At 42.4% G+C, this 24,728-nt stretch overlaps 1 protein-coding gene across 1 annotated transcript in view; it reads right to left on the reverse strand.

Annotated features, from left to right (window-relative positions):
* ADCK1 (aarF domain containing kinase 1) overlaps window positions 1-24,728 on the reverse strand; it is a 155,050-nt gene that overhangs the window by 83,812 nt on the left and 46,510 nt on the right. Inside the window, exon 4 of the mRNA XM_054972008.1 lies at window positions 24,523-24,726. Within this exon, the coding sequence (XP_054827983.1) occupies window positions 24,523-24,726 (204 nt within the window). The remainder of the gene's footprint in view (window positions 1-24,522; window positions 24,727-24,728) is intronic.

The raw sequence follows: 24,728 nt of genomic DNA on the forward strand, positions 1-24,728 counted from the left end.
GCAATCTGAAGGCATGCTCAGATCAGTTACTCACACAGAAAAACAACGGGGGTCTCCTTTAAGGGCAGCCCTCAAGCAATATTGCAGGATCAACTGTGCTCTTCAGCAAGAAGATGCTAGATGGCATGGGCCTTCCTCCAGGCCCCAAAGCAGTGGTGGAATGGCACTGCTGCAGCCCCAGGCACCACACTTAGCTTCTGATGCTAGAGCTAGGCAGCCATGGCATTCCCTCCAAGCCCTGGATTGGAGGCTTCCACACTGTGGCAGGCAGCAGCCCTGTGGGCCACGCGGCATTGCTGCTACAGCCTGGCAGCTGGGGTCAGCTTCCCCTGCAACCTGGGCCTTGAAGCTGAAAAATTAAGGACAAGGTGAGCCAATAAAGAAACAATTAAACACAAGCCAGGATTTGTCTAACCATATCCTTGCTGCATCAGACTTCTTTTTACCCTTTGTATCATATTACAGTGACACAATAAGGGAGAGAAATCCACAGGTGAGGAAATCCACACTATCACATGGTTTTAAAGATAAGTTAATGAGAAATCAAAAAGAATTCCTCTTTTGAAAGAGGAAAAGAGAATAAGAGGAACCAATTGCTACATCTAAAAATGAAAATTTTGTGAGGGGAAAAGCTCAAGGTTGAGCTTTTGCTATTGCAGCTATTGCATTTTAGATGAATTGCTGAGTAAAGTTTTCAAGGAAAGATGCACCTCCCCTCTCTTCTTCACTCTTCTGCCTTTCAGAATCCACATTCTGCTTCCCCTACTCACCCTTCCTTTTCCCCTTCTCCCTTCCTTCCCCGCTCACTTCCCCTCCATCTTCTCCCTTGCTGAGCAGCCAGAAGCTCTGTTTCAGCAGTGCAACTCAGCTGATTTACTCTCCCTTAAAGCAGCGTGTGCTCATATGTAAATTTCCCTCGGTGCCCAGCCTGTAAAATGGGCTTGTTTGCTAAACTCTATGAATAGGGAAGTAGGCACAGCTGGCCTATTCATAATCAATGTAAAAATAGATTAGCACTTTACAGATTAAACATCATCGTTACAACAGTTAACATAAACCAAACACCCTTATGGGCCCCAGTACAACAGCATATCCACAGGGACCTGATCTGCACAGGAAAAGCCTAAAGAGGACGTTGTGTTGTGTATTTGTACGGAGGAATGGGCTGACAATAGCTTGGGGACAAATTTTTCCTTCAACAGCCAGCAAGATTCGGTAGAAAAACGAAACTTGCTCTCTAACATTATGGCTCTAAACATTATAGCAGCTAAGGGTTATTTTTTAAAAAACCAGCAACACTGCTTCATACCTCTGATTCCACATGAATTCATCCTAAAATAAATACAGACCCCGGGTCTCATTCTCACATTCTCACAAAAGTGCATGTGAATTAAAATGATCACTTCACATGTTAGGATACAAACACTGATTAGTGATCATATTGTTGCACAAACCCCACTTGAGAATTTGCAAGGGGAACGTTTACCTGGGTTAGCTCCTTCAGAAAGAAAGAATATTAGATGGTTTTTGTAACACTTTATTTACAAGTATACAGGCAGAGTCGACGGTAGGGCACAGAGGCACTCCTTCAGAGCAGCAGATCAACTGTCCTACATGAGATCACCAGAGAGAAAGACCTTGAACCCTGGATATGCTTCAGCCAGCTCACAGCAACGTCACTAACTTTTCTCCCAGCTTTTTGGGGAGGGGCTGTGGCTCTAGGGCACAGCATCTGCTTGGCATACAGAAGGTCCCAGGTTCGAGCCCTGGCATCTCGAGCACAAGTATATGAGAGGGAGGAGGAATACACTTTACAGGACCCAGGATCTGAAGGCCAAGCTACAAGTGGCGAATGACACTTGAACAGCAGGTGTATTTCTCCCTGTTTACTTGCCCTCCACTCAATCCACTTGCCGTTCAAGTGTCATTCATCACTTGTAGCTTGGCCCTAAGAGGTCCTAAGCCATGATGCCACTCTATCATCATGGTATGGTCTATTTCAGGGGGTTCCCAACCTTTCTGAGCATGTTAGACACCTTTGGAATTCTGACACAATGTGGTAGATGCAACCACAAAATGGCCACCATGGGAGCCACAAAATGGCTGCTGTAGGAGGCAAAGACAGATATACGCACACAGAAGGAGCCCAAGTGCAGGGTGGGTACAAGAGAAGTATTTTTTGAAAATATATTGAGAAAGAGGAAAAGTAAAACCAACACCATGGTGATAGCTGCTCCTGAAACAACATTTTAATCTGCACAGTCAATCAGAAGCCCTGCTGGGCAGGAGTCCTACCCGTTCCCACCCACTTTCTATAAACACTTGAAGGTTACTAGGAAAGATGTTGGTGGGCACCATGGCACCCTGTCAGGTACTTCCCAAACACTTCACTGCATCACTCAGGTGGATGAGCTAAAGACGTTTTTATTAAAGAAAAGATTCCAGTATCAAGATACTATGACAGGGGAATTGGCTGGAATGCCTAAAGGTAGTGAAACAAGGTTAATTATAGGTTGATGTCCCTGCCCCCAGCGGGAAGAAAAGTCCGTTAGGAGTTTTGGTGTGCAGTGCTTGGGAAGAGGGGAGGAGGGAAGAGGGGAGCATAGTTCAATCTCGTGGGTGGAATCCAAAGTCAGGTTTTCAGGCTTGGGCTGGAATTCACAATCAAAACACCTTGCCTGCAAGATAAGCAGTTAGCAACAGCACAACAGAAATCAGGGTTTGCTCTGCATATACTCAGAGGCATATTACTCTAGCAAGAAACATTTAATACATGGCAGATATGCTGGAGGCCTATCTGACACACCTATGGGCACTACACTGGAGACATACGTCATTTCAGAATATTTTTCTTCCGTTATTCATGAGGTTCTACCTATAGGATAGGAGTGCGGTGGGAGGGATAGAGTGCTACAAGTTTTGTATGGGGCCCAGAGAAATAAAACTTGAGCCCTGCTTAAAGAAACCACATTGTAATCAAACTAATCACCGCCAGATATTGCTAGACGCCAGGAAATGCATTCTGAGACCAGGGCCATTTCCAGATGGCTTACCTGCCTCCAGAACGTTGCGCCATCTTGCAGGGAAAACGCAAAATATCGTGTTTTCTCGCGCGAGTTTTGTGCAACGTCGCGCAAAACTCATGCGAGAAACACGATATTTCGCGTTTTCCCCGCAAGATGGCACAACGTTCCGGAGGCAGGTAAGCCATCTGGAAACGGCCCTGTTTCCCTTCTCCAAGATATCCATATTCTCCCAAAGAATGCCTTGGCTATTCATATTGGCGTGGAAACAGACCAGCTGCAACCACATGCCAAGACAGCCACAGAAGTCCCTGACAGCTTTACCCGGAATGTACAGTTCTCTCTCTGGGAGACACACACATCGCTCTTCACTTCAGAGGTCCATACCATGATTCCTAAGACTTGGCCGTATTGCAGGCCACTGGCTCAAGATTGCCCTCAAAAGACCTCTCTTCTTTGAGGTTCAACAGGACTCAGCAAGCTTCGAGAGGCAGCAGCATCACTTGAAACTGAGGCGCTGCCACCTTTCAGTTGACTAATGGAGACCCATTTGTTCTGGCTGACATTAACGCTCCTTGTCATCCATCTCCGACTCTTTAAATTACCTTTTTATGGCTGAAATCTTTTTCATAATTGATAAAAATCTCCTTTTTATATCCCATGTTATTGGAAAAAAATATGTGGAGGGCATTTTCTTTTTATTCCTCATTTTAGTTTTAATATAAATGTGGATTTTATTGATATCTGCTTGGAAAGCCTGACAAGGCTGTTGAAAGAGAGATGTGGAGAAAGAAGGCAGAAAAAGCAGACCCACCTCTCTCATTTTATGTTTCTCCCTCATCATCCTCGTCTTCATCTTGTCTTCATCGCCTTGAGCTGTCAAGCCTAACGGCTTAGAACAGAAGAGTGATGGAGTGGGTCATATAAGCAATTAGAAGAACCCCCAGTTATGGGGCAGAGAACCAATCAAAACAGAAGCAGAGCTTAGGCTGACTGCCCTTCCAGAATTTCCAACTCAGAGGAAATGTTTACTGAGCAAGTAACATTAGAGAGTTATCATGTAGAGAAGGATCCAAGGAATCCTCCAAGTCTAATATTCCTCACTACTGAAAGAATAACAGACAGACACGCCTCACCACTTGCACGGCTAGGAACATAGCAAGGTAGAACACTCAAGAAATTGGCCTTGGAGATTTTACCAGGCACTGACGCTTTTTTTCTCCAACAGGCGGAGTACATATGTACAATAGTCAATTTCCCCCCCGTTTTTGTCTGCAGCCATAAATATTCTTCTGAAAGATTTAAACTCCTAGGATTCGATTAAATGTCCTGATCATCCAAGATGGTGACAAATCATGTAACTGGAATGAACACAACCTATTTTAACCCCCCACGTTTCAAATGGATGCAGTATTCACATCCATTCAAACATCTGTGCTTGCCATGATTGTTACATATTCTGCCTTAGAAATGGATATACGTACATCAGCCAGTGAGGTATAGTAGTTAGTGTCAGATTAGGTCTGAGGAGACCCAGGCCTGCTTCCTTCTTGCCATGAAATTCACTGGGTGACCTCAAGCCACTCATTCTCTCTCAGCCTAATCTACACTGCATGGCTGTTGGTGCAGAAAAACCACATCGGCCACCTGGAGTTCCCCGATGAAGGCAAAATTAATAGGATCAGGAGTGATTCTGTTGATCAAAGCTTGGGAAAACATTTTAAAAACAAGAGAAAAGAACGCCCTCCTAGATGTCTCTCCAAAAGACAGTGGATTTTAGAGCGAAGAAAGACATAATATTAAAATGGAAATCATAGCAAGTTCTTCACATAGACATACAGAAGATCCATTCAGACACCATGAACAAACCTTGTATTTGTCTCATAGGGAACTCTTGCATTCCTGTGTGTGTGTGTGTGGGGGGGGGGAATTCTGCCTCCAGGAAGTTATAAATTGAAGTATTACCTGTCCCCCTTCCTTGCTCAGTCCTGCTGTCCCATCCCCACCCATAATGGCCGTTTAACCATTGGTTAGAAATGTTATCTCTAATCTCCAACGTCTCACTCTGAAAATACAAGCACAAATTAAATAAGCAAAGAATTGCCCCCAATGGGAGCACTACTGAATGGTGCCAAAAATGGGAGTTGCTTTAAATGGGATTTGTTTCAGCCCTAGAAAATACCATTTGGGGACACATGCAGTTCTTCAAGGAATACTTATTAACGAATGATCACCTTCATCTAAAAACATCAGTCACAACCAAAACAAGGGTAAATGCTAAGACTAGAATTCTGTGGGATGCTGGGGGGGAATAAAGATTTCAGTTTTGAATGCAGGCAGGGCCAGAAGAAAAATGTTCAAGCTGGTTGGTAAGAAATTATCTTGGGAACTGCTTTTAAATTATCCACTTTAGGAACTGTGCACACGAAGCAAGTGAAGCCGCCTTATCCTGAATCAGACCATCAGTCCATCAAGGTCAGAATTGTCTACTCAGACCGGCAGTGGCTATCCAGAGACTCAGGCTGAGGCCTTTTACACTACTTATTTGCCTGGTCCTTTTAACTGGAGTTGCTCCAAATTGAACCTGGGCTCTTCTGTGCGCCAAGCAGAGGCTCTTCCACTGAGAAAGATGAAATATTAACTACATACAGCCTAAAAGCTCTCTCTTTTTTGGCAATGACATGTTACAAATTAGTACATTTTATGCATTTATTTAGAACATTTCTATGCTGCCTTTCCAAAAACCTGTTCAAGGCAGCGTACAAGTAAAATGTTATAAAATCATCAAGCAGATTAAAATAGCTAAAAATTAGCTATTCACACAGCATTAAAAGTAGTCATAACAATAGTCAGCGCTCAAAATACTAATTTTTTGCAAACTGTCGATATGTTCGAAGCCTAGTGTATGTAATTTGTCAGATTCAGTTCCTAACTAAAGCAGACCCAAGACAACTTTGAGCATGGACTTGCCACACAGAACATTTGAGGGGTTTCTTTTACACAAGCCAGATGTTCTTCATATGCACACAGGAGCACTTATAAGGTGATGCTTTCCCACATAAAGGAACACGCCACCAAAAGTCATCATGCTCTGTCTACAATAGGTGCAGAAATTCAGTCTATATGAGCTGATATGCAGGGATGACATAGTGCAGTGCCTATTGGAGAATAGTAGGATTGTCAAATCCAGGTTTAGAAATTCCTGGAGATTCGGGGAGCACAGTCTGAGGGTGGCAAGGTTTGGGGAGGGAAGGAAGTTCAACAGGGTATAATGTCATAGCATCCACCCTCCAAATCAGCTATTTTCTCCAGGGGAACAGATCTCGGTCATCTGGTGATCACTTGTAATTCTAGAAGATCTCAAGGTTCGACTTGGAGGTTGGCAACCCTAGGACAGGGTAGTGATAAACATTTATTTATTCATTTAGACACCCTGCTTTTCTCCTAAAGTATCTTACATCACAATTCTCCCTGCTTCCATTTTATCCTTACAAAAATAACCCTGTAAAGTAGGTTAGGCTGAGGGAAAGTGCAATCAGCTTAAAGTTCCCGGACAGCTTCCATGGTAGAGAGTCAAACCAGGGTCTCCAAGATCCTAGTCTAACACTGCAACCACTACGTTCTGCTTTTAACTTATACAAAGCCTGCTTCTTGTGCAATTTCCATTGTTAAGAATGAGGAAGCAGCAATGGATTCCACCTAAAATTTAAGCAGCAGAGGCCATGCTTTTTCTGAGGCCTTACCCTTAAAACTTGTTTTTGTACCCACAGACATCACACAGAGAGATAGAGATCCACATCGGCCTCAAGTGTCTCACACTGGATCTACTTGTGCAATTCATCTCTTTGAATCTACCAACAACTGGAAATGGAATATACCTGTCATCATTAAAAAGAGAGAGAGCACAAATTTCACCAGGAGATTGCTTCTAGTAGCAAATTATACGGAATAAGAGAAACACTCCTTTATTTCATTTTACTTTATTTGTTTAAGTGGAAATGGTTATTTTACACCCAGGTCTCTGCAAAGCAGGCCTTCAAGTTTCTCTTGCATAATATAAGACATGTTCAGGGTAGATCGAGCTGGCCACCTGCTGGCCACAGAGGAGCAAAACTCCCACAAGGCGAGCACCCTGTTCACACAGCTGTGTGCTGTTTTGATTTTGATGGGATAAACAAGAAAAGTACTGTCATAGCCTTTTTTTAAAAAATCACTTTTTCCAACATAGAGAATATTCCAGGTTCTATACAGCAAAGTGGCCAGTGTGTGTGTGTGTGAGTCTTGCAATAGTTTAAAGACTAACAGGTTTATTGCGGCATATGCACCCGAAGACAAGAGACCCCATCATCAGATGAAATTTGTCAGTGGCTGAAGTCATAGGAGAAACATGCTAAGCATCAGCAGATAAGGTGCCAGAGTAGGTCTGGAATGAGAGTTCACCCAAACACCTAGCTAATGATCTTCTTCATGAGGGGAGGAGGTCTTGCATGAGCTTGTTCCTTCTCATGAATTAATGTTGGAATTTTATGTCATGCTTTATAAACAACTTAAAAGTGAAAAACAGACTATGGCTGGAAGTTATTTTTGCAGTCCTGGAAATTGCTGGATGGAAGGGCAATGGAAGGCTTGGAGCTGTTTGGCAAAACAGATTGCAGAAATACTGCAGAATCCTGACAAGCAATCTGACTAGGTCAAAAAGGAACGGGGAACCCAGAAAGACTGGTGGACAACCTTCCATTTCAGCCATTAATTGGCAAAAAGAAACCGGCAGGAAAATGAAAGACGTGCATGTGAAAACGTCCTGGTAGCTGGGATACTGATGGGGAAAGACTGCAAATACTTATGGACATACAGCCTGGAAGAAGTTCAAATATGCTGAAGAACTTTGTGAAAGTAAATGGCTGGATCAGTTTAAGATTGTCTGATATTCGATTACTTCAGATATCAAAGATCTTTTCTTTTTTCTAAAAGGATGATTGTTTTTCTGATTTTTATGTTAGTATAAACAACTCACCCTTGCAGACTCAGTTAAAAGCCCAGGGGTTATACTGGATCCAGTGACGCTGCTAGGAAAGCAAGGTACGGCAGCTGCAAAAATGCCTTCTACAAACTCAGTCTAGTCCAGAAGATGGCCCCCTACCTTAAACATGGCTGATCTGGCCACCTGGACCCACACTATGATAACAGCAAGACTTGACTACTGTAAGGCGCTCTACATAGGTCTCCCCTCAAAGTCATCTTGGAGACTCCAGTTGGTACAGGAGCTAGGCAAAGCATGCATATTACTCCTATTCTGCAGTCACTCCATTGGCTACCCATCAGTTACTGGGCTCAATTCAAGGTTTCTGCTATTACTATACAAGGTTTCTGCTATTATTGTATAGTATTACTATATTATTGTATAGTATTACTATACTATACAAGGTTTCTGCTATTATTTCACAGCCTTAGTCCCTTATATCTACAGGAACCACTTCTCTCCTTAAGTTCTGCCATCTGAACAGAGCCTTCTGCAGGTGCCACCCTGGAAGCAGGCAAACTCAACAACTGCCTGTATACACACACTCTGTAGTGACCCCCACTTTATGGACTGACCTGATTGAAGGGGTCAGGAGAGCTCCCACTCTCCTGGCTTTCCACAAACTGTGCAAAACCAAGTTATTCAGGAGGACTTTCTTACACTTTCTTATACAGAAAATAGGGCTGTGGGGTAAGGAAATGGTTCAAAGAGATGCTTTGATAAATGGAAAGTGACTGTAGACTATACTACTGTGCATTATCTATTACTGTAAGTATGTTCCTGCTAGGTGGTTTCCATGTCATTTAATATATCATCTCAGCTCTGTATCAGCTTTCTGCTTGTTTTCATATTTCTGCGATCTATAACCTCTTGTATTGTTTATTGAAAGTCCCTGCTGTTGATTGTATTGAATTACACTATGTAATCCACCTTAAGTGAGAAAGGTGGACTATAAATAATGTAAATGAATGTAAATATGCCCCTCCATCCCCCACAGTAGCCAAATCCAGATGCCTCTTGGAAGGTTCAGATGCAGGGCATAAAGGCAATGCCCTGGCCTATTCCCTGTCCCAACATCTTCTACCCCGAGAGACACTGCCTGGCTAAAATTCAGATATCAAGATTAATAGTTAATAGCCATTAATTGAACAACACCCCTCCATGAATTTAGCTAATTCTTTTTAAAAGTCATCCAAACTCGCAGTTATCATCATGTCTTACAACAAATCAGCAAGTTGGTGGTGCATGGTTTGAAATTTTTTTGTTTTTAAATTTTAAAAACATTTTTATTGTAAATCAGATCCCAAAAGCGATTTACCGAAGTAAAAAATAATCACAAATTCATTATTCAACTATAGTTTGTATAAGCAAAACTACCACAGTGGAAAAAGTAACAAGACTGTATATTGTCACCGTATTTTACTATTCCAGAATAACATTACCCACCTTTCAATAAATTATTCACCTGCAAGTCCTTACCTCTTCTGTTATGATTTAATTTTACATCAGTGCAATGTTCCAGATCATTCTAAACCAGCATAACACAGAAGATGGGGCAACCTTTCCCCCCAAAGTAGCTATTCATATACAAATGTATGCGATTCAATTTAAAATCCACCACCTAACCTCTATTTTTCCAGTGCCTTAACAATGCACTCTCAGGACCCAATGAAAGAGTAATGGAATGGTAATATTTCTAACTAATTTCAGTATTTTTTTTCCCAAAAACTCACTGGAGACTGGAGAATATATGCAAGAAGTCTGCTTCAGAACTCTGGCAGCAAGCATAAACAGACATTCAATGCTGGATTATATAGCTATATATAATTTAGTCTATACTTACTAGGGATCCCTGGTTCCACCCTCCACCACCACTCAGCTGGCCAGCAGGGGAGGGGTCAGCACAAATATAGATCAACACGGTAAGTAGTAGTATCAACAAAAAACAATTTCCCGTGTAACAACAATGTCTCCCTATTTTATTTTACATTGAATATATAATTCAACAAGAAGCTATACCACATATAACAGTCGTGGAAAAATTATTTTTACAGGCGTCTTATATGCTCAAAAGTCAATACATAAAGTGTCCAGTGCTTCAAGTGCTCTATTGATATTGCAACAGGTATTAAAGTGCAAATGCTTCCTAGCACCAAAATGGTGGAAAATTAACAATTAGTATGGAGTGGTAGCTGTATGAAATCTTGACAACTGTGTTCTTTGAGAAAGAGCTTTGGAAATGGATTCAATGTGGATCTGGACCTTCCGTTAGAAAATTGATGTCACAGAATTATCAATGTACACCAAAAGAATACAACAAGGGTTTACTTGTAATCTGTGATTCACGCAGTTTATTGGAACAAACCTAAAGACTATACCTGATTTCAGTTGGAATACAAGGCGAGCTTGATTTTGGATGAAAGGACTAGTGTATATATGGTGCTAGGAAGCATTTGCACTTTAATACCTGTTGCAATATCAATAGAGCACTTGAAGCACTGGACACTTTATGTATTGACTTTTGAGCATATAAGACGCCTGTAAAAATAATTTTTCCACGACTGTTATATGTGGTATAGCTTCTTGTTGAATTATATATTCAATGTAAAATAAAATAGGGAGACATTGTTGTTACACGGGAAATTGTTTTTTGTTGATACGGCAGGGGAGGGGGGGGCAGCAGGAGAACAGGCCTCCAGGGCGCTCCCAGGAGTGATATCATCACGCTGCCCTGGGAGCGCTCCTGTGCTTTGCAAAAGGCCTGTTTGGGTCTTAAATGGGCCCGTTTGGGGCTCAAATCAGCCAGCTGTGAAGCACAGGAGTGCTCCTGGGCCTTACACAATGGCATCACTTCCCAGAAGTGACATCATTGCACTACCCTTGGAGCATGCAAACACAAAGAACAAGTTGAATGCTGCCCCACCCCAACCCCCGCCAAGAGGGTAATGAGATCTGGCAACCCTAATAGATATCGTGTAAAATACTATGGAAACTGAGAATTGTTTAAATTCCATCAAATCCCATGCTATTAATTTAGGAAAGGTTCTGGAGAAAATCCACTTTCCTTCTTCATTTGATATTTTTATTGTCTACCCTGAAGTTTACTGGCCATTCATTTCACTGAGTGAGTCCAAATTCTATTACTGAGAGGGGGGGAGGAATATTTCTACCTACTTTTTCTACAACATACATCACTTGGTAAACTTCTATCATGCTTCTCCACATTTAGTAATCTTATTTTAAAAACTCAAACATTCTCACAAGGAAAGAGCTTTAGCCTTCTGATTCCATTAGTGGTTCTCTTCTGTACTTTTCCAACTCCATGAAATTTTTTCTGAGTTAGGGCAGCCAGATCTGTGTGTATTTCAAGTGTATTTTGCACTGAAGATTTATATAATAGCATTATGATACCTGTCTTTTTATTGTCAGTCCCTTTCCTAATAATACCTAGCAGTGATTTTTCCCTTTTCACTATTGCTGCACACAAAGTTGATTTGTCTACCACAGTCCTAAGAGTTTTAAACCCTGGATGATCACAGGTAGTTCATATCCAATAGCTAAGGTTTTTTTGTCCAAATGTTCTTTACTTCTTAGTTACATTGTATCTCATTAACTATTTGTTACATTCAATATGGAGAGATTCTTTCAGAAATCTTCAAGGGCTGTTTAGGCTTTCACAATCCTGAATAGTTTGTTGTCATTATTCATTAGAAGACATTTGCCCACGGTCTGGAAATGCAGCAAGTCAATTGTGGCTGAACCTAAATAAGAGCTTATGATGGTCCACAAGTCTTATGACATCAGGAGACAGGGACATCCATGTAAGTGGCATTCAGCCTACCCTGTCCCCTGAAGCCCATTGGAATCCTCCTGAATCGACCACTTTAGCTGAAAATCCAGTTTCCAATAAGCCTACATGTGCCTTTAACAAACTCATCCCTTTTAGTCTATCTAACCAACACCTTAGTAACTATCATACATGCCAACATCAAGTCTAGACTGTTATACAGCAGTCTACACAGGATTTCCCCAGTGACTGCCCGGAGGCTTCAACTGCTGAAGCAACTTGTGGGTGGCTCAGTGGCAGAACATCACATGCTTGGCATGTAGAAAGTCTTAAGTTCAATTCTCAGCATCTTCAGTTAAAAGGAACAGGTAACAGGAGATGTGGAAGACCTCTTTACTTACTTTGGTATTTAGCCCGCCCTCCCCACAAGCGGGCTCAGGACAGGGTACAACATCCATAAAATACATAATTATATCAATTCAATTAAAATCATACCATAAAATTGTAACCTCGACCTAAGACCATGGAGAGCTGGTGCAGTAGACAACACTGATTTCAATGAACTAATGTACAGAATAAAAAAGCCTGAGAACTTCCTTAAAAAAATGGGAAATTTGGGGGACCAGTGAGGAAAAAAATCTTATAATACAAACACATACAACATTTTCAATAATTTTTTTTGGCTTAATGTAAATAATTTTGGCAACAATTAATACATTTTAATATGTTTAATGACAATATATTATTAAAGAGTTCAGTATTTTCAATGTTATAGAGTTTAGCTTAACATACGAACATGCTGGCAATTTTACCTACTATGACTCTCTGATGGAATTTCTGTCCAAATAATACACTTTCGTTTAGTACAGATTTTTTTCTACCTCTCAAATGGCAAAAATTAAAGGTACAAATGTTTGGGTTTTTTTTAAATTTTTATTGGTGAGTACATACAATGTTATTCAATACACAAATTCCCCATCTTATCTAAATTATATCAGCCCCCCCTTCCCACCCCTCCTTACTGACTTCCAACAGCTTTCCAACCCGAAACCCCTCTTATTACTCAAATTACTCTTAACCATAATTTTTCTAAATCCTATATATGTTATATCACTTATTCTAAGCATGTTAGGTACAAAGGTACAAATGTTATGGTAACGTAGAAAAGATGTTTTTGTTCTATGGCTTCAGAATTTCTGGAATTTGTTACATCTCTACTTTCAGGGCTTTTTTTCTGGGAAAAGAGGTGGTGGAACTCAGTGGGTTGCCCTCAGAGAAAATGGTCACATGGCTGGTGGCCCCGCCCCCTGATCTCCAGACAGAGGGGAGTTTAGATTGCCCTACACGCCGCCGAGCGGCGCGTAGGGCAGTCTAAACTCCCCTCTGTCCAGAGATCAGGGGGCGGGGCCACCGGCCATGTGACCATTTTCAAGAGGTTCCGGAACTCCGTTCCCCCACATTCTAAAGCCCTGTCTACTTCCATTCACAATTCAAGATGCTTGAATTAGAGCCACAGTTCACCAATGCCATCAGTATCGCCTTCTCCCTCATATCCCATCATAATCCTGAAGATCACCTGAAAAGGACCCACTTGACTATAGTATCTGGGTGCCAAGTTCAGACAGCAAAGGCAAGCAGAGAAACACATTCCGTAGCCCCCTCCACCCCCCCCAAATCTGGAATTCTTCTTCCCTAGCCAGCAGTGGAACCAAGCTGGAGAATTTCTCTAGAGGCAGGGTAAGACTTTTGTTTGGACTGAATGTAAGAGCCAGTGTGAAGTAGTGACAGGATAGCTCTAATGAGTTTTTATATAGCAATAATTTGAGGCTTCATTTCGTTACAGTACTGATTTTTAACTACCCAGAAACTCAGGAATGGGAAGGAACAGAAACAGAAACGTTGTCTGCTCGTAAGTGTGCTTGTATGTACTCTGAAATCACAAATGTACAGAATAACCTGCCTAAGAGATACCAGGGCAATTAGATTTATTATTTAGTTCATGTGCTAGAAGTGATGAAGGCTGAGCATTTAATTCTCTATTTATCCCACAGTGAGACCTGCTGCCAAGCCTAGATTTCGTAATAGCCCATGCGTTGATAAAACTGGGGCAAATGAAGAATTTATCATCACAACTCGGTGTAAGTATGCGTTTTGAATTTTTTAAATCTTCTCTCACAAGGTGGCCCACTGGGAACCTTGTCAGCTCCGTCGCCCTTTGAAAAATGTTCACATTTCTGAGGGTCACGAGGCTTCAACAATATATTCTGAACAGGCTCTCTCTAAGGTTATCCAGGGACAATAACCCACTCTTCACAACGACACAAAGCTACTGCTACTGTGAATGCAGTATCCTAAATCATGATGACTTCCTCCCCCCACCTTCCTTCTTACATCCATAGTTCAGTGCTGTAGCACATGGGTATCAGTAACACGTTGCAAGGTTAAGCCCCATGGATAGTCAAAAAGCTAGCACTCACACCTGGTATGACCCCCCACACACCTCCTTCTTTCTCTGCTCTGATGCTTGGGAGGCCAACAAAAATGTAGATTAAGGACCATGGGATTCAACTAGCGCACCCTCGTGCTGACCGAAGGACAGGTTTCTTGCCAGTCAGAGGCTGTCTAAGAAGAACCATTGCAAGTCTGTTGCCTGGAGGCTTCCATAAAGCTGGAGAGATACCGTCTGTGCTGGGGGTGGGGGAGGCAAGTCCCATGTTTCTAGGTGTCCTGTGCATCTTTCTACACTGTCTGGAATCTGCTAACCCTTTAACTCTCTCCATCTGTTGGGAGGTGGGTAAACAGGCTGAAGAGCTATTGTGACACAGCAAGATCAATGCTGGGTTGCATTGTACCTTGTAGTAGATGACGTTTCATGTTGTTTTGATTCATGCTAACACTTTCTTCTGTCAGCAACAGGCTCTATCAATTCCCTGGGTACAAGGATCCGTACCTTGCCATAACAGATTTCATGAGAGATCAGATACAGTACCTCTGTGAATCTGAGAACCAGCGATCATACACATATAAACACAACAGACCTCGGTGATGCAATGGTCAGGACTGAACCCAGATTTTACTAGCTTTACTACACAACTAGGGGGTTACTGGAAGTTTGGGCACCAATTATAACAGCAACTGGGGAGAGGGAAGACAATAGATTGGTCAAAACATGGCTTCTTGGACCGCCTACCTGATTATACTCTCCAAAAATGGTGATTTTCATAATTCTCAAGTAATATGATACAGTACTGGATTCTCAAAACATCAACAGAAAAATATTGTCAGGTGGGTAGCCATTTTGTTTTTCAGCAGAAGAGTTGAATCTGGCAGAATAATAGTGGAATCCTAAACAGAGTTAACACCTTTCTAAGTCCATTGATTTCAATGGGCTCAAAAGAGTGCAATTGTGTTTAGGATTGCAGTGTTAGTTCTTTATAATTCTTTGCCTTGCCAGATGTTCCTAATTCTAGATCATTGCAGATGCACAAAACACAATCAGTGTCCCTTATTTCAGACATTATTCATTCAGAATATACCTTAGTTTTAAAAATTTGAAGTAGCCGATGCTTATTCTCTGTGTGTGTCTAGAAAAAGTTACTTTCCCCCAGTTAATAGTATTAATTTTACATGTTTCTTGTCAGGTAGCTGCCTGCAAAGATTAAATCATAGCAGGAACTGAACTGACTTCCACTGAAGAGTGGCATCTTGATCCAGCAAGGAAAATCCAGGGGACATACAGACCTGGACCCCACTGGACTGACTAGATGCATCTGCTGATGAGGATGGGGGAGCACTTGTTCATCCAGGGCCAATTACTTACACGGAAATAGCTGAATGAGACTGCAGCTGGATAAAGGCCTGGGAGCTTGAACCAAGAAGTCTTCAATACACAAAGCTCCTTAATATCCAGATTTTTAAAAGGAGGATAACACATGATAAATTTTCTTCCTGAAGCTTAGATGGGTTCTCAAATATGTTAGAACTGGCAGTAAGACCTCATTAAAAGGTCAACAGCCTAAAGCCTTTTGGAAAACGAATGTTTTATACCCTCTTTGGAGAGCCATTAAAAAATATCTGTGGGCCCCATCAGGGATATATCCTTCCACAGCTTCAGAACAACTTTAGTAAAAACCACAGAGGTACTTTCCTCATACGGCCTAAACATGTGGAGCATGTGCAACAGTGGGCTTCATAATTAGCAGCAGGGCTCATCTGGGAATAGGGCTGCCAACTCTGGTTTAGGAAATTCCTGGATATTTGGAGTTATTACCTGGGGAGGAGTAACTCAGGTGAGCCTTATCTTGTCAGATTTCAGAAGGTAAGCAGGGTCAGCCTTGGGTAGTAATTGGATGGGAGACCTCCAATGAAGACTAGGGTTGCAGAGGCAGGCATTGGCGAACCACCTCTGTGAGTCTCTTGCCATGAAAACCCCACTAGGGATCGCAATAAGTCAGATATGATTTGAAGGCATTCTACCATCTACTTGGGGAGGGCAAAGCTTGGAGAAAAGCAGGGTGCTTCAACACCAGAATCAAATAAATAAAAGGCATACCAGGCTGCCGCCAATACTTTTCTACCCAAGAGCACATATGAATCCGTGGTCCCGGTGTACTCCAAGGCTCTCAACAACTGCCCCCTATCAACCACAGGTCTCCCATCCAGAGATGTAAGACTACCTACCAGCATCACCTCCATCCACCCTTGTTTCAGTTTCAGCCTATTTGACTGCATCTATTAAACAATAGCCACCAGCTACTGGTTTAGGAGCTGCTCTGCAATGCTTAAGACACAGGGCTCAGCAACATCCACAAACTGATTAACACCCAACCCAAAGCTCTAGATTCTCTCTCCCACTGGCATACTGAAGATTTTAAGATGCATCAGCAGAAAACTGAACTTTGGGCAAACCCCAGACAGTAGTTCTAAGCTCAACAATTAGTAGGGTTACCAACCTCCAGGTAGGGCCTGGATTTCTCCTGGAAGTACAACTGATCTCCAGGCTACAAAGATCAGTTCACTGAGAGAAAATGGCTGTTTTGGAGGGTGCTCTCTATGGCATTATATCCCAGTGAGGTCCCTTCCCTCTCCCAACTCTGCCTTCCCCAGACTCCACCCTCTAACCTCCAGGAATTTCCCAACCCAAAGGTCTCTCTCCATTGATTACATTCCACCAAAGAGCAGAACTATTGAAGGGTTACAACGGACACTCTTGTCCAATATTCTAGTGGTGTTAGCAACATTTTATGGTCCCCTTTATCAAAAGCTACTGAGAGGCCCAAAACAATCTACAGATGTCATTCTTGAGACACAGATTATCCACCAGGGTTACAAAAGCTATCTCAGTCCATACCCATTCAGCATCATAAAACATCTCCCTGCTGCCTTATGTTTCCTTCTCGAATTATTTCTTCCTTCCATCCCCTTTGATTATCTCTCTCCCCATTTCCCTGTGTCATTTTCTCTCTGTCTCTTTAAAATTCAGTATCACCCTGGTACTGCCCATACAGGAGAAGTGATGCTAAGAGAAAAGTCTGTGGCTGAGAAGGGATTCAAGCAGTCTTGCTGGGAATCAATGAGGCATGGGAGGCTTCGTCCATCTCCTGAAACACTGAAAGAAAAGAAGGCAGCTCTCAGCGGCTGCCGGAAACATATTCAAGGGAGAAGAAAAGGCCTCTGTCACAGAAACTTCATTCAAACACAGTCACACAAGCACAGTCAGAAGCAACCAACTTCTAAATTTTCCTATGTAATTTTTCAACCTTTCTCTGCATACTGGAAGCTCTAGATGAAGTAAACTGCTGAGGAGGCATACAGTTGTCATTTCCAGGTTGAAAAACTCCTAGATATTCTGGGGTGGACTTGAGGAGGATAGAGTTTGAGGAGGTAAGAGACCTCCACAGGGTATAATGCTAGGGAGTCCACCATGCGAAGCAGCCATTTTCCCCAGGGGAAGTGGACTCTGTCATCTGGACATCAGCTGCAAGTCTGAGAGATCTCTTCGCCTCACCTGGAGGTTGGGAGGCATGAATAATGATGAGCAGGACTTTGATTGGGCATACTAGGTTGCAGAGCCAGAATATATTTTCAGTGTCAGGGCCCAGCTATAAAACCCATGTGCCATAATGAATAGAAAAGTTTAATAAACAGAAAGCTTTTTTACCTCTACACCAACACCACCAGACTTAATACACTCCAGAGAACTGGGCTTCTGATATGTAAGCAACCACACTGGCTACTCATAAGCATGCCAAGTGCAGTCCAAGGTACTGCTTTTAATCTATAATGTTCACAATGGCTTGGCCCAATGTACCCAGAGGGCTCTCTCTAATGTTTGTGGGTCAGTCACAATGTCTAAAGATAGCCAAATAGTAAAGAGTCCAGTAGCACCTTTAAGACTAACCAACTTTATAGTAGCATAAGCTTTCGAGAACCACAGTTATCTTCATCAGATGCATGCATCTGACGAAGAGAACTGCATCATGCATTCATCTGACAAAGAGAACTGTGGTTCTCAAAAGCTTATGCTACTATAAAGTTGGTTAGTCTTAAAGGTGCTACTGGACTCTTTGCTATTTTGTGCCTAAAGACTAGCATGGCCAACTCCTCTTGATCTAAAGATAGCCAAGAATTTCCATTCAAAGCACATCAAGAGATATTCTCCACAGCTACCCAACAGTCATGGAATTCTCTTCCCTTGCAACCTTTTAAACGTCTAAGCATCTGTCAGAACTATTATAAACATGTACATTTGGACTAGATTTTGATAGCTGAAATCAAAGGTCTCAGCAGATTCCTCTGATGAGACCTGCTTTTTAACTAGATATTTTATATACACTCTTTAACTCATTGCTGCTATCCATCGTCATCCTTTAGACAGGGGGAACTTACATAAAGAGTCGCTGCTGGATCAGACCAACAGTTCAAACAGTCCAGCTCCTGTTACTCCCAGCAGCTGGCCAGATATCACGGAAGTCCCACCATAGAGGCCAGAGGCCAAACCCTATCTGCTGCTACCTTCTTACTCAGCAAATGCCATTCAGAGAATACTACCTCTAAACAAGGAGGTCCTTATTCACACATCATGAGTCATATCTGTTCACAGACCTTTCCTTCATAAATTTGCCTAATTGCCTATTAAAACCTTCCAAGCTCATGACCATCACCACATCCCATGGCCGTGAGTTTCACATGTTAATTAGATACTGTAGAAAGTACTTTCTTTTGTCTGTCCTGACTCTTCTTACCCATCATTCTACGTACCCATTGATGTCATTGGGAGATCCCAACTTGTAGTATATCGGGGAAAGGAGGGCAAGTTCTTCCTATCCACTTTCTTTATATCTGGCATAATTTTAGAATGTCCTCCCTTTGTTGCCTTTTTAAATTTAAACATTTCAAGCTCTCTAGCTTTTCATCTTAGGGTAGGCGCTCCAATCCCCTGATCACCTGAGATGACAGTTTCCATTTAAAGAATAGGAGCCTGTTGTAAGAATAGGAAATTCGGTGGAGGGAGATGTCCCTTTAGTTAATATGATTCTGAGAACAAGAATGCTTAAAAAGGATAATTTAAAGCAGGGATGGCTAACTTTTTAGCCTAGAAAATGGATCTTCCCATCATGTCATCACTACAGCTGCCTCTTCTCATGTAAAGTAGCGGGGGGAGGGACTCTGGCCGCAACTGGAGATGCTGCAACCCCAGAAGACCAGATACAGCCCTCCTCCTCCTACTCAATATCTTTACAGCCCCTGCAGTTTACAATTAGTATTGGTATTACCAGGGGTCATTTCGTAGAAAAAGAGCTGGAGGAACTCATTAGCATAACTCATTAGCAGAGCTCATTAGCATATGCCACGCCTCTTGCCATCACTGGAAGTGTGTCATTAGTATAACTGATTTTCATATACCACACCCCCTGACATCACCTTTTCTGGCTGTTTTGGACCCAATCCTGGCCATTCAGGGCCAAAATTGGGTCCAAAATGGCAAAAAGGGGCTGAAAATGGCTGAAAAGGGGCACAAAATGGTCAGGATTAGGCCGCTGATGAGCGGGAGAGTGATCCACTGCCTGTCAGAGGCCTGATCCAGGCCATTTCGGCCCCAATCCAGGACGAAACGGGCCCAAAATGGCCGAGAGTCAGGTGGGCGGGGCCACCTGACATGTGACCTCTTTGGGGAACTGCCAGAATTGCGTTCCTGTGCATTCCCCTTAGAAATGAGCCCTGAGTATTACAATAACAACAACAACATTCGATTTATATACCGCCCTTCAGGACAACTTAATGCCCACTTAGAGTGGTTTACAAAGTATGTTATTATTATCCCCACAACAAAATACCTTGTGAGGTGGGTGGGGATGAGAGAGTTCTGGAGAGCTGTGACTGACCAAAGGTCACGCAGCTGGCTTCAAGCAGAGGAGTGGGGAATCAAACCCGGCTTTCCATATTAGAGTCCTATGCTCTTAACCACTACACCAAACTGCAGCCTGTCCACCAACACACTATGAACTTGGCTATTTAAACCAAGGCAACTTCTGATAATGTCATTTGCCTCCACATGGTAATCATGATTATTCCTTAGTACAGGAGACCACATGCCTTTATACGCACCAGCAGCCTCCACTACAGAACATTCAGAGATTATTACTGGATGTCCCCAAACTGCTACACACATAGCCTGCATTTCTCTTCTACCATCATACATTATAAAGCCAGAGGAGTTAGCCGTGTTAATCTGTAGTAGCAAAATTGAAAAGAGTCCAGTAGCACCTTTAAGACTAACCAACTTTACTTGGTTTACTCTACTGACGAAGAGAACTTTCACAGTTCTCTTCGTCAGATGCATCTGACAAAGAGAACTGACGAAGAGAACTGTGATTTTGACAAAGAGAACGATGATTCTCGAAAGCTTATGCTACAGTAAAGTTGGTTAGTCTTAAAGATTCTACTGGACTCTTTACGACATTATAAAGCCTCATTCTCTCTCTTTCAGGCTTCCACTCCAAGTAGCTCCTCCATATGCTAACATATCCGACAGCCCCTTCTATACACACTACCTTTCTCAATCCACACGAGAGGCTTGAAACATCACTATCAATGAAGGTAAGAAAAGCAATGTCTGAAAGATAACCTGCCTCCCAGCATCAAAGAGTTAATGGCGACAAGAGCCTTTGTTGCTACTGTGTGGCCTCAGCATGTCAGCAGAAGCTAGGATTTATGCAGTTATTAAAGTGATTTATTTATTTATTTCGCTGGGGTTAATTAGGGGGCTTGCAAATGGCAAGGACTGACAGTACTGCCTGGAGATGGTACAGTGATGGAGCTATGAACAGCGCATGCTGACCATGCGTCGTTCCCCACCAACAACGTGCTTACAGCTGATTAGTATCATTTCCTGGAATTCTGCTGAGGGAGTTCCTCACAGCTCTGCAACAGAGCACCTTCTTTGGTGGAAAGCGCTGTCAAGTCACAGCCAACTTACGGCAAGCCCATAGGGTAGTCAAGGCAAGAGACAAACAGGCGTTTTGCCACTGCCAGCCTCTGCATGGACTTCCTTGATGATTTCCCATTCAAGTACTAATCAGGGCCAACCCTGCTTAGCTTCTGAGATGTGACAGATAAGGCTAGTCTGGATGATCTTATTCCATTATTCCCCTTCAGTGTGTTTTGAACCCAAGTCTCCATGGTTGCTATCCTATTGCTGGAACAAGGAGCTGAAAGAGCTGAAAGAGGGGGGACTCCTCCAAACTGGAACACAAAAACAAAAAAGGCACAGCCTCACAGTGGAAAAAAGGCTAATATATATGATTCAAAATCCAATTTAATTACTCTAAGGTGCAAAGGTGCAAGAAGTGCTCTAAGTTAAGATGATCACAATAAATACTATTTCATAAATATCATATAGGAAAAGTCAATTTCAATAACTATTATAAGTATAAATAGGAGAGATGGTAGAATCAATCATATGCATAATACACCACTGATAGGATACAATCCTGAATATAAAAGTCCAATGTGTAATAACAGAAGTTTTTCCTTGCTTTTATCCAGTAGGTGTTTCCGTTGTCAGGTACGTGCAAAAAGATCAACAACAAATTCTTCCTTCTAACCAGGGTATACGCAAAGTCAGTAAAACTTATTTCTTAATCCAATGTCATTTCTTTTCCAAAAATTGGGTGGAGCCGATGGACGTGGGCCAGCAATATAATCCCGTTTCGTGTATACCACTTTTTCACAGGCTCATAATACCATAACAAATTCTTACTTATGATGTTTGGAATCACAATTCATCCACCAAATGGTGCAGCTTTCGACGGAAAGTAACCGTCTCTGTGTTTCTGCATTATGCTTGTTTTCAAATTTTCTGCTACCATACCCTATTGTATCTATAACTGCAGATCTTCTTGTATTATTGTATTGTATTCACCTACACTGTGTAATCCACCTTGGGTCTCAGTGAGAAAGGTAGACTATTACTAATAATAATAACAACAACAACCACTACCACCACCATGCACTCCAGTTTTGCCTACTGGTGGCTTCACTGGTGGTACTCTATGCCTTCACTGCCAGGAGTTTACGGGGAAGAGTCCTTTGGCAGTTGGAATAGCGGAACTGCAGAAGATTCTGGGCCTTCACATAAGGAGTCTGAACCCCAAGCTGTACAGCCATTGAGATGTGAAGCCCCTTCACTTGGCTAACAGATTGCTTCTCCTTGGACCAGGCCTTATTGGATTACTACCCTTCAACTAGGCCAGATTGGGATCTGTGGGATACCTGAAATAGACTCCCTAAAATATACTGTTTGAGAAATCTGTGGACTGGGCCATGACCTCTTCCCACAACAAATGTCCTCTTCTGGGATGACAAGACCCAATCCCTCAATTAGAAGAGCCCTCACAAGATCCGCGCTTTGTGCTCAACTGAGACTATAAAAGTTAATTTGCTTTCAATCAGTGGAATTTTACAGCAGGCTGTGCTGTCTGCGAGAAAGAAAGGCTGTGATTAAGAGTGATCAGCAGCTATATGCAATGAACATGGGATCATTCATCTCTGACCCAAAAGTGACAAGACCAAGCGAGTGTAGTACCAGCATTGTGATAATTTGGGACAATCTAGTTGAATGTAAAATGGTTTTGTGTTACAAGAAAGTTTTGGATGCAAAAACAGTCAAAATATTCCTATGAATACTCCATGATGGTGAATCCACTCAAGAAAAGGTCTTGGGTCCCCAAAATCCATCAGACTGCCTTACTTGCAACATACCCCTAAAGCCCCCCAAATAAGTCCTCATATCCTGCTCTGACTGAAATTGTAACTTGTGGGATTTGATCTGCTAACTTTTGGGCTCCCAAAGCAGACAAGCTCCACAGGTGACAAGCTCCACAGGTCAGTGGTAACCTTTTACTCAACTCTAGTAGCAGTCACATCCTAATTAGGCAGTAGTCCTTCTATGATTTGCCAGGTCAAAATCAATCCTGATTCTCAGCTTTGTTTAGTTTTTGCTGCATTGCAGCTTGTCGAATTGTCTTGTATTTCTTGTCTGATACAATCTCATCCTCTGACTGACCTGTGAATGTCCCTGTATTTTATCCTACCCACTTATCTGGCCTGCACCCACTGTGAATAAACTCCTCAGCTCATGAATGCTGTTCAGCCCTCAGCTTCAGTTGGACAATTGCTGATCTTGCTGTCTGTTAGATGAATAGTCTGGATTTAACTCATGGCCAAAACCCAACCCCAAATCAGCATCAATCGTGCCCACTGATTGAGTGCTGGACAGAACATTCTATTTTTCTTCTATTTATGCCAATCAAACGTATCTTGTAACTCAGATTCAGCAATGCACTTCTGGTCTCTTTTTATGGAACTGGGTATTCTGAATAAACTAGAGGGTGTGCCTGTTTCTGTATGTTCAGAAAACACCATCCCCTACAAATATTAAGACCAGAAGATACCCACAGCCACATCTCTTAATATAAGCCTCTTAGGAGCTAACCCTATGCTAGAAAAAGAAAATCACAAAACTAAAGTACATAGTATGAAGCAGGTTTATGGAAAGGACAGGTATAGCTCACCTAGCCTTACCATTTGCCCACTTGTGTCAGACAAACTCCCATCCACCCTCACCCCCATGTCTGATCATAGTGCAGCAGAAAAAAATGGGGAAAAGTCACAGCAGCCATGACAGTCTAGGAATTTCCCTTAATCTCTAGTCTTTGCCACCGGCAGCTGCAGGGCCAGCAACCCCAAAGCTCATCACTAGAAATGTTACAGGCATTATCCAACAGAAGAAGGCCTGTGACAATCATGTGACAACATTCCACATGGCAACCACAACAGCATTAGACATGAAAACTAGAGGGAAGAAGGGTATTTTTGCAATGATAAATATAGTCTGATTTCATCACTGGGAAAATGTGTTCTCTCTGCAATATTAAATGTGACCTTGAAGAAAGATGTCTGTAACCTGTATAACAAATGATCAACTGTACTTCTATTATGCAAAATTACAATTGCCCCGAAAGAATTTAAACGAGAGTTACTTCTAAGCTCATTGACCTTCATTGAGGTCAACAGGATTACCAGAGTGGAACAATCCCTAGGACTGCACTGTAAGTCTGCTACTCTTTGCCCAGAGCATGTACAATTTTGTCTGACTGCCAAATCAACAAGGAGTGTATAGTCTCACATACCTCTTTGCCCAGATCCTCCCGGATCACTTGTTCAATCTCCTGCATGCTGCTCTGTGGAGCTTGGCTGTGTAATACCTTAAGCGTGTGGGTATATTCCTCCGGCAAGAGATAGTCAAGAGCCCCCAGGTGCTGTCCCACTTTGATGAAAGTTCCTCGGTTGGCACAGCACAGATCTCGGAGACGTTCAGCTGAACGCAGGTGCACCT

This window comes from Eublepharis macularius, chromosome 2 (genome assembly GCF_028583425.1).
Source record: "Eublepharis macularius isolate TG4126 chromosome 2, MPM_Emac_v1.0, whole genome shotgun sequence".
NCBI lineage: Eukaryota > Metazoa > Chordata > Lepidosauria > Squamata > Eublepharidae > Eublepharis > Eublepharis macularius.